General features: G+C 42.5%; 1 protein-coding gene across 1 annotated transcript in view; it reads left to right on the plus strand.

Moving 5' to 3' along the window:
* The window catches only part of LOC138204927 (piggyBac transposable element-derived protein 4), a 6,232-nt gene extending 2,558 nt beyond the window's left edge, over positions 1–3,674 (plus strand). Inside the window, exon 3 of the mRNA XM_069160471.1 lies at positions 3,133–3,674. Coding sequence (XP_069016572.1) covers positions 3,133–3,637 — 505 coding nt within the window. The 3' untranslated portion in view covers positions 3,638–3,674. The remainder of the gene's footprint in view (positions 1–3,132) is intronic.
* The last annotated feature ends 7,329 nt before the right edge of the window (positions 3,675–11,003 follow it).

Raw genomic sequence — 11,003 nt, forward strand, 5'->3', positions numbered from 1 at the left:
CAACAAATCAAATGTTTAAATGGAGAATTGGTATTGTTTTATATGACACATATGCTTATTTTGAATTTGATACCAGCAACATGTCTCAAAAAAGTTGGGACGGGGCATGTTTACTGCTGTTTTGCATCACTTCTTCTTTTTACAACTCTGTAAACTTTTTTTGTCTGTTTTCTTTGCACTATTGTTTAGTTAGTTTTAATTTTATTTAATTTAAGTATTTTATTTTTTTGTATTTATTGTTTTTACTGTGCATTTTTATATTTAATATTTTACTAAAAATTCCTCTTGTGGGATTAATAAAGTATCCATCCATCCATCCATCCGAGTTTTGGAAGTGAAAAGTTGTCCTATTATTGCCTAAGATATAATTTGAGCTCCTCAACAGTTCGGGGTCTCCTGTGTCATGTTTGTCATTTTAATAATGCGCCATATTTTTTTAAATTGGAAACAGGTCTGGACTGCAGGAGACCTGTTTATCACCCGGACTCTTCTACTACGGAGCCATGCAGTTGAAATATGTGCAGAATGTGGTTGGACATTGTTTTGCTGAAATAACAAAGACTTTCCCTGAAAGAGACGTCGTGTGGAAGGCAGCATACAGTGGGGCAAAAAAGTATTTAGTCAGCCACCAATTGTGCAAGTTCTCCCACTTAAAAAGATGAGAGACGCCTGTAATTTTCATCATAGGTACACTTCAACTATGAGAGACAGAATGGGGGGAAAGAATCCAGGAAATCACATTGTAGGATTTTTAATGAATTAATTGGTAAATTCCTCGGTAAAATAAGTATTTGGTCACCTACAAACAAGCAAGATTTCTGGCTCTCACAGACCTGTAACTTCTTCTTTAAGAGGCTTCTCTGTCCTCCACTCGTTACCTGTATTAATGGCACCTGTTTGAACTTGTTATCAGTATAAAAGACACCTGTCTACAACCTCAAACAGTCACACTCCAAACTCCACTATGGCCAAGACCAAAGAGCTGTCAAAGGACACCAGAAACAAAATTGTAGACCTGCACCAGGCTGGGAAGACTGAATCTGCAATAGGTAAGCAGCTTGGTGTGAAGAAATCAACTGTGGGATAATCTCCCTCGATCTGGGGCTCCACGCAAGATCTCACCCCGTGGGGCCAAAATGATCACAAGAACGGTGAACAAAAATCCCAGAACCACACGGGGGGATCTGGTGAATGACCTGCAGAGAGCTGGGACCAAAGTAACAAAGGCTACCATCAGTAACACACTACGCCGCCAGGGACTCAAATCCTGCAGTGCCAGACGTGTCCCCCTGCTTCAGCCAGTACATGTCCAGGCCCGTCTGAAGTTTGCTAGAGAGCATTTGGATGATCCAGAAGAGGATTGGGAGAATGTCATATGGTCAGATGAAACCAAAATAGAACTTTTTGGTAAAAACTCAACTCGTCGTGTTTGGAGGAGAAAGAATGCCGAGTTGCATCCAAAGAACACCATACCTACTGTGAAGCATGGGGGTGGAAACATCATGCTTTGGGGCTGTTTTTCTGCAAGGGGACCAGGACGACTGATCCGTGTAAAGGAAAGAATGAATGGGGCCATGTATCGTGAGATTTTGAGTGAAAACCTCCTTCCATCAGCAAGGGCATTGAAGATGAAACATGGCTGGGTCTTTCAGCATGACAATGATCCCAAACACACCGCCCGGGCAACGAAGGAGTGGCTTCGTAAGAAGCATTTCAAGGTCCTGGAGTGGCCGAGCCAGTCTCCAGATCTCAACCCCATAGAAAATCTGTGGAGGGAGTTGTAAGTCCGTGTTGCCCAGCGACAGCCCCAAAACATCACTGCTCTAGAGGAGCTCTGCATGGAGGAATGGGCCAAAAATACCAGCAACAGTGTGTGAAAAGCTTGTGAAGACTTACAGAAAACGTTTGACCTCTGTCATTGCCAACAAAGGGTATATAACAAAGTATTGAGATGAACTTTTGTTATTGACCAAATACTTATTTTCCACCATAATTTGCAAATATATTCTTTAAAAATCAGACAATGTGATTTTCAGGAATTTTTTTTCTCATTTTGTCTCTCATAGTTTAGGTATACCTATGATGAAAATTACAGGTGTCTCTCCTCTTTTTAAGTGGGAGAACTTGCACAATTGGTGGCTGACTAAATACTTTTTTGCCCCACTGTATGTTGCTCCGAAACCTGAATCTATTGTTCAACATTAGTGGTTCCTTCCCCGATGTGTCAGCTCCCCACGCCACGTGCACTAATCAACCCACATACTGTCACAGATGCTGGCTTTTTAACCGAGCGCCGATAACAAGCTGGATGGTCCCTCTCCTCTTTAACCTGGAGGATGCAGCGTCCATGATTTCCAAATAAATCTTAAGATTTTCCACTTCGCCTCAGTCCATTTTAAATGAGTTGAGGCCCAGAGAAGACGCAGTGTTTGTTTCTACCTGGTTTCTTCTTTGTAGAGTTTGAACCTGCATTTGTGGACGCAGCGATGAACTGTGTTCACAGACGATGGTTTTCAGAAGTGTTTTTTTTAGCCCGTGTAATGATTTCCATTACAGAATTGTGTCTATTTTGAATGCGGTGCTGCCTGAGGGCCCGAAGATCACAGCCGTCCAATAATGACTTTCGGCCTCGTCCGTTGTGTCCAGAGATTTTTTTTTCAGATTCTCTGTATCTTTTAATTTTGATATTATGAACCGTAGATGATGAAATCCCCAAATTCTTTACAGTTTTACATTTAGGAACATTATTCTTAAATCTTTGCACTGAACCTCTCACCATCACCTCTCTGAAATGCTCTTTTTATTCTCAATCATGTTACTGAATTTATGTAGTTAGTTGTGAGATGTTCGAGCAGGTGTTTAGTTTTTTTCTCTTTACACAACTTTTCCAGTCTTTTGTTGACCCTTCCCAACTTTTTTTTTTATGGGTTTATGTAATTTGCAAATCATTGCATTTCATTTTTATTTAGTTTACACGGCGTCCTAACGTTTTCGGAAACAGCATCGCATATTCAACTATGTTTTATGCATTTTGAAACATAATAAATGATGTGCTTGATAGATTTATTTTGTTTTTTTTGTGTTTTTTAAAAAATATTTTTCTTAATGTCGTGATTTTCGCCGTCTTTCCAGGTGGATGGGCGGAGTGGATCTCTCCGACGCCCTGATAGAGTACTACAAAGTCATCCACAAGACCCAGAAGTGGTACAAGACGTTCTTTTACCACTTCATGGACATCGCCATCGTGAACGCCTTCATCCTCCACAAAGAACTGGCGAAAGCCAAAGGAGCGGTCCCCATGAACCAGAAGGCATTCAGAGAGACCCTGGCCACGGAGCTGGCGGCGGCGGGGTCTCCCACCACAGCCAAACCGGCCCCGCCGACCCCTCCACAGGGAGCCCATCACAGGCCCGTGCACATCAGCGGCAGCAGCACCGTCGGTCGGCTGAAGTGCCGCCACTGCCACGCCAAGACCCCGGTGAAGTGCTCCTCCTGCGACGTGCCGCTGTGCTTCGTGCCCAGCCGCGACTGCTACAACGACTGGCACGCGGCCAAGTTCCACGGAAACGACGCGCAAACGGTTAAGAGAGCGCCCGTCGGCAAAAAGAAGATAAAAGAAGAGAACGACTGCGGTTAAGCGGCCTCGTCATCCGGCTCCAACCGCGCCGCGACCTCTTTGCCAATTTTTTTTTTTTTTTTTTTTTTTTTTTTTTTTTTTTGGAGGGATCAGCCGGGAGCTCGGGCGGAGTCAAGCGCCGCCGGGACGCCAGCGGTCGGAGTCGCCGTCGCTCGGCTTGAAAGCGGCTTTTTCAGGGAACCTGCGGGTATTGCCGCACAGGCTGCAGACATTCCTTTTGTTTTCCGGACGGTGACCTGCAGGTGCTCCTTCCTCGGCCTCCGCGAAGCGCTCCGTGCGGGCGGGCGGGCGGGCACTGGGTCTCGTTTTGTTCCCGCTTCGGTTTGGCTGCCTGATTTATTTATTTGTGGCGTTCATCTCCGTCCTTCCGGCAGGTGCCCGTCTCTCTGTCCGAGTCCTCAAAATGTCTCAGTGGTAGGTTTTACTCCAGTTACACCTACATGTGTGATCAAAGCAAGTTTTGCCTTGTTACGGTGGTTTTGGTTTCGACTCTGCTGCTTGCCACGGACAAACTCTCTCCATACTCCACACTTATGCAACGCTTCGTTGTAAATAGTTTGTTTTGTTCCGTTTTATAGAAACAACCTTTCTACCACAGCCCTTGATTTGACCCTTTATTAAGTTTGGTCTCAAGAAAGTAAAAAAGCTCAGAGTTCATATTTTGGTTCGTCTGCGTCGGCAGCACTGACAGTGGATCTGGATACGAGACAGGATATCGTCAATTTGATTTTGAATACTTTAAAATGCAAAAAAACAAGACCTTTTTTGTCGGGATTGTCAGTGTCATGGTGGCTGTCTTTCAAGCCGGCGAGATCACCGTGGTAACTTATGCTGCAAATGTAACCTGGTCCGGAGCAGGTTATGTTGGAGATATCGGCTCAAAGCCCAAGAAAGTACCGTCCACTGACCAATCAGGTCTCACAAAAATCTCACCACCAATTGGAGAAGATCCCGTGGAGCTCGGTGCGCGGAGTGAGACGGTCCTCTGCGGAGTGAGACGGTCCTCTGCGGAGTGAGACCGTCCTCTGTGTGGGGGGTGGGGGGGGGGGGCAGAGTGTTCAGAGTCCAACAAACCTTTGTGTCTTTCCCTGCTGATTTTTTTTTTGTTTTTTTTTGACATAGACTGATATCATCCTACAACAGGGACTGATTGATGCACTTCTATTTATAAGATGTGGCAGTAAACCTTCCTACAGCTCTGAATTATATTTTTATATTTATGTTCTATTTGTTCCTCGGTCCGTTTGACATGAATCAATGATACATTGAAATAAGACAAAAACATTCTCCCACGTCACGAGAAGACGTCGAACAATTAAATGATTTATAATGAAATATGCACGTGAAATTAGTCACTTGTTTGTTTGTTTGCACATCCTCCCATCATTCAGCAGCTGCGGATGTGCTGCTTTCAGCCGGATCACGTGTTTAACTTCATTCCAGTGATATAAAACCTACGACTTGCTCCTCGTTTGTAAAATATGTGGCTCCCCGACCCGTATGTCGGCAAACGTGTCCACGTCTGTGATTGGTCAGACGCTGCGAACTCCTCCTCTTTCATGTGAACGGACTCGGAGACGAAAGCAGAGAATCGGAGAAAGGTGATAATCACCATCGTTGTGTCTGTCATCGCCGACTGTGAGTTTCTGCTTTGTTGAACTCCCTTCGTCGTTCACCTCTCTGCAGGCATCTGTTGGCACCAAAGATATTCAGGTGAAAATAAAAACCCTCCGGATTGCTGAAGAACAGCTTTCTATTTACTTAAGAGTTTGCCTTGGATGAGCAATTTAGGCTAATTCCACAAGGCTGTTAAAGATTTGTTCAAGTCATCACTTTAAATTCATACATTCCACAAATGATGAGAAGACAGAACGAGCTCTCTTTTAAAAAAAAAAAAATATATATATATATATATATGTATTTTGTCCTCGCTGAACCATAGGGATTACAAATGTTCCATGTTAGGATCTCATTATGGGAGTAAAATCCCAGGTAAACCTAATGCAACAGTGCACGTATGGGGATGTTTGGGATTTACGCACCACTCCGCTCCACGTCTGACAAATTCTCTGTAATCGCTTCGACAAAGAAGTGACGTATTCTGAAACGTTCAGGTGAGCTCGGGAAATTGCGCATGGACATCTGCTGTAAATAAAATCACAACACTGGCGAACAATGGACTCCCAGCATAGTAAGAGGCTCCCACCCGTGCAGAGCCTGCTGAGCCATCATCATGTCCCGCCTGCATGACTACACTAATGTGATCATAATTGCCTTTGACTGTCCCTCTCCAGCCACTACACATAAAGCATGCCCGCTGTTTGCTTTACAAAAAAAACAACAACAACCAAAAAAAAAAAAAACAGTTTGTCCACATTGTGAATCGGTAATTAAATTGCTGGTAATTCTGTATTGATCTGCAGCTTCAATGTTGTCAAAGGTTGTGTGTTTAATCGGCAGGGTTGTCAGTCACTCGCACTGTTTATGGAGGGTCGATTGGGGGTGGGGGGGGGGTGGGGTGGGGTGCGGACAAACAAGCCACATAAAGACAGGAAGAGAGAAAATGCTCCATTCGTGGACGTTTTCACGTTTCTTCGTCCTCTAATCAGTTTCGTACATGCAGGTCAGGCAAACTTCCATTTTGAACACTCCCCGGGTGTGAAATTGTTTTCCTGTTTGTTAGCTCCATGATTGACTGCGGACCTTTTCGCGGATGTTATTTTTCCACCGAGTGTTGTTGTTTTGTTTCTTTTTTGCCTTTTTTTGCCCAGTGCATGCTGGGATAGAGCGCAGACCTCTCGGTGACCCCGAACAGGAAAAGGCAGTTTGAGAAATTGAATTGAACGGAGAAGACGACCAGCGCTGAAACTCCCTCTGCCCTTTCGTCTCAAACCAGGATCACGTCGAGATTGTGATTATTTTTTTTAGGAACGGTCAAATAAACACGCAGTTGCCTAAATTATAGTGATGCAATGATTTCGATTATATCCACGCAGCCGAGGTGTTTTTGTTTTGTTTCTGGCAATGAACCAATATATGCGTGTACAATGGACACCTTTGAGTGGGGACTAACTGAACTAAATATGAAATAACATGTTCATCACAAGACACAAAAAAGAAAAAAAATAGTGTTGAAGAAGAAATAGCGCCACAAAACCACCTTTGAAGCCGAACTGAACAATATTTTCACATTAGCAGTGAATGAAGTGACTGCTTTAACAGATTGCCATATGTGTGTTCTGTATTTCTGTACTGGAGGCACCGTGTCCCCTCAGGATGAAAGCTGTCGGTGGACTTCTGCTATTGACAAGTTACGGCAAATTATAGAGAAGCTGCTGCTGCTGCTGCTGCTGCTGGACATTGTAATTTTTTTTATTTATTACATTCATGCATTTAGAAACTTTGTTTTGCAAGGGAGAGTTAAGAACAACTCCCAGAGGAATCCAGCTTCGCCTTGTGTTGCAGCTCATTCCAGTGGTAAAGGTGCATTGTAACGGAATCCGGTTTGACCCAGTTCAGAGTTGGCATGAAGGATTTTTTTTTTTTTTAGTCGGGCATATTGTCGAACAGTCATCCTGTTTTCAAAGCTCTGTTTCGGGATCTGAATGAAGTTAGATTTTTTTTTTTTTTTTTTTAGCAAATGTTCAAAAAGAGATTTGTGGAGCAATATGTTGTCTGTATTTATAATGCTGGACCGGATCTACTCTGTAACGTGGACAGGACTGAGAACACCAACGGCGCGAGCTCCTACTAAGAACAGGTTTTAAATTAAATGGGAAGGTCTGCAGCTGATTGAAAGCAGCCCGTCATCTGGAGGCCTGGTCTGCAGACGGGAGATGGGTGTACGACACGGTTTGAAAAGGATCAAAATGACACGCTTTCATGGCTGAGGTGGAAAATGACTCGTGTTTTGTACAACAGCGGTGGTCCTCAAATTGACCCTTGAGAAACATCTTTATTCAGTCAGCTGAGGACTCGATTTGAAACCATCTGCAACAAACGTCTGAAGTGGATCCGACAGATATTCTTGGAGCCGGTTGTAAGCAGAAACATCAGAACCCGCAGAAAGTAGCATTTAACAAAAGGATGTGATCAGCACTTTGAAAAGCCTTGAACTGATCTGCAAAGATTGAAACACACGTTATTCTGTAAGTGAACAGGCTGTTCCACCACAGCAGCTCCTGCGCTGCGACACCATTTAAAGCCTGTACATCAGTATTGTCCACGTAGTTGGTAAGTGGACCAGTGATTTCAGGATTTTGAACACAAAGGACAGTGGTTTCGGTCCAACCTCGTTATTTTGTATTGCGTTACAACGCTGTGTTTCAGGTTCAGGTTATGTACATTATGTACATGTTATTATACACAAAAAGCACTTGGTTGAGGAAAACATTAAGGTTCGATCACGTGACATATTTCATGATAAAATAGACCAAAGACAACATAGTAAATGTTGAAACGGAATTTTTGTATTGTTTTTATTAAAAATATATACTTATTTAGAATTTCATGCCAGGGGCACGGGGGCATGTTTACCGCTGTTTTGCATCACTTCTTCTTTTTACAACTCTGTAAACTGGGAACTGAAGAGACCAGTTTCTGGAGTTTTGGAAGTGAAAAGTTGTCCTTGTATTGCCTAAGATATAATTTTAGCTGCTCAACAGTTCGGAGTCTTCTTTGTGATATTTTTCATTTTAATAATGCGCCAACATTTTTTTTTTTTAATATTGGAAACAGGTCTGGACTGCAGGAGGCCAGTTTAGCATTTGGAGCCATGCAGTTGAATTATGTGCAGAATGTTGTTTCGGCATTATTTTACTGAAATAAGAAAGGCCTTCCCTAAATGAGACGACGTCTGGATGGCAGAATATGTTGCTCCAAAACCTGAATATATTAAGCATGAATGGTGGAAATATTAAGGTTTGAGCACTTGAAATGCAGTGTTTTTGTTTTGAGCAACTGTTATTGGTTAACCAGTCAGGATGAGCTTATAACCTGCTAAAGGTGCGTTTTCATAGGAAATTGCTAAATTGTTTGAATGTAGAAAAAAATGCTAAGTTAGCAGCTGGTTAAGACATCAAGGAGCAGCAGCCGTGAGGCACACAGTTTTTTTTTTCTTGAAAACTTGAAGAAATCTGAGGCAGTCAAGAGGGTGATTAATTAAAAAGCCTTTAATCAGTCATGGCTGTTCAATCGCAGTAAAAACTCGTACCAACGCGTTTCAGCCTCTCAGGCTGTCGTCGGGTCATCAGGTACAAATAAGTTCCTTATATCTGTTTGGTCTGTGGTCACATGACCAGTACGGACCAATGAACTGTCACCCGGTACATAAGGAGCAGGTCAATGCGGACGAGAAACCAAATGCAGATATTCATCAAAATCTTAAAATATCGTGAATAGTTTATCATACATTTAAACATTAAGTGGCAAGTAACATTTAAACTCAACCAGTTATCCAAAATATTTAAAAAAAATACACAAAGGCACAGTTACAAAAATGGAGACAAATCAAGTTCTCCATTCAAACCGGGGTATTGCGTGGCTTTTAATGTGTAAATCTAAAATGATTCTCTTTCTAAGAGCCTTTTTAACCTGTCGCCGCCCCTCACTGACTTTCCTATATGCTTGGTACCAGATATCCTCAATGAGTTACGGTTTCCTCGGTCAGCCTCTTTGTAGTGTAAAGCCGTTGGCTATTGTGGGTTGCCAGTTCTAATAGCACGTTTATGTTCAGCCAAGTCTGGCCTTCAGTTTCCGTTTTGTTCTTCCAACGGAGAAACAGCCACATGGACGCTTGAGACTGAAAAACACAAGATGTGCTGCCGTTTATAAATGACTTTATATTATACTTTCGGCCCGATGTTATGTCATTAAAGCAGTTGGTATTGGTCATATTACAGCAACACCTTTCTTCTTGTTCATTGCTGTGACTGTTATGTTCTCTGTGAGCGAATTCATTAAGCTGGACAGATGATATTTTGTTCTAAGCTGCATAAGAGTCCTGTATATTGTTGTCTTCAGAGCAGCCACATGTGAAGTGATGTGGAATAATAAGTGATTACAGTGCACTTTTTTTTTTCTTTCTTTTTTTTTGATGAGGTTATACTCCAGACTGAAGAACTGTGCCGTTCGAGCCGCCGTCGTCGTCTCGCTTTCCTCCGGGTCTCCGCTGCCAATCTTTGCGTCGCTCACAAGATTTTACACCGCCATCTTCGCCAACTTCTCACCACTCGCTGCATTTTCATCTCCGTTATTCATCATATTCAGCCTTCATCTTCACCTTCATCTTCCTGGAAGCCAGGACGGACAGTTTTCCTCACCAAGGGTGGTGGTAGGAACTCAAACGCATCACAAAAACTAAACATTAAAAACCACAGGGACTAATTTTGAACTCACTTGGTTGTTTCCACAATATATGTATACACGGTAAGATATTTTTTCAGTCAGTTTAAGATGCAAAACCAACTTCACCTGCTGCCTTGAAAATGCAACTTGAAGATGACCTTTGTTTCAACTCAGAAGTTAAAGTTCATAAAGTTGACTTAACGATGATGTTCTAGTTGTTTCAACATTGTTCTTTAAGTTATCAAAGTTGATACGTTTTCAATCACTTATTGTTTCAACTTCATACTGAGTTAAAACAGTTATCTTACATTATAAATTCAAGAAAACTTTCATCATCTATTTAAACAAACACACATTTCTGCATTATTTGAACTCAGTTTCAAGTTAAAATAACGTACCTGCTGTTTATACAGCTTGCCATTTCAAGTTAAGAGGACTTAATTAACTTAACTTGAAGTTATTGCAGTTCGTCTGTTCAAAAATAGATCATTTATTTGAAATGGCATAAATACATGATCTTAAACATTGGGGTTTTTGGTTCATCTCACGCATGGCATTCACAGCCAAAGAGCACAATGGTCCCACGTGCCTTGACAAGTGGAGGAGGAGGGAGGGAACACGGACAATCACTACTTCCTCTGTCCATACGTGACCTGCGCCGTACGAACTTCACTGTTGAAAACATGAACACTGTTCGTGTGAATAACAATGCAAGATTCCCCGAGCAACAGTTTCACCCTCGTAAGGACTGCAGATGCGCTTTCATTTGTTATCGGCGATATCGTAGCAGTTTATTTTTGAGCCCCTTGGATTTCCGCCAAGCATTTGAAGGAGTACTTCATTTTAAAGGGCTACTCGAGGTCAAAGCAGCAGTGTGTGCCCTTTAAGATGTCAAAGCCCGTGGGTGCATCTCTGAGCTCGTGTAGGATAATCTTCTCCTCTACTACAATTCCCACTAAGATTCCAGCTATTCTAAGATCTCATTTTACGACGTTTTTGTTGTGTGTGTTTGGGTTCAACA

The sequence above is a fragment of the Embiotoca jacksoni genome, unplaced genomic scaffold (genome assembly GCF_022577435.1).
Source record: "Embiotoca jacksoni isolate LCO1_2020_lvr unplaced genomic scaffold, fEmbJac1.0.p SCAF_27, whole genome shotgun sequence".
NCBI classification, from domain to species: domain Eukaryota; kingdom Metazoa; phylum Chordata; class Actinopteri; family Embiotocidae; genus Embiotoca; species Embiotoca jacksoni.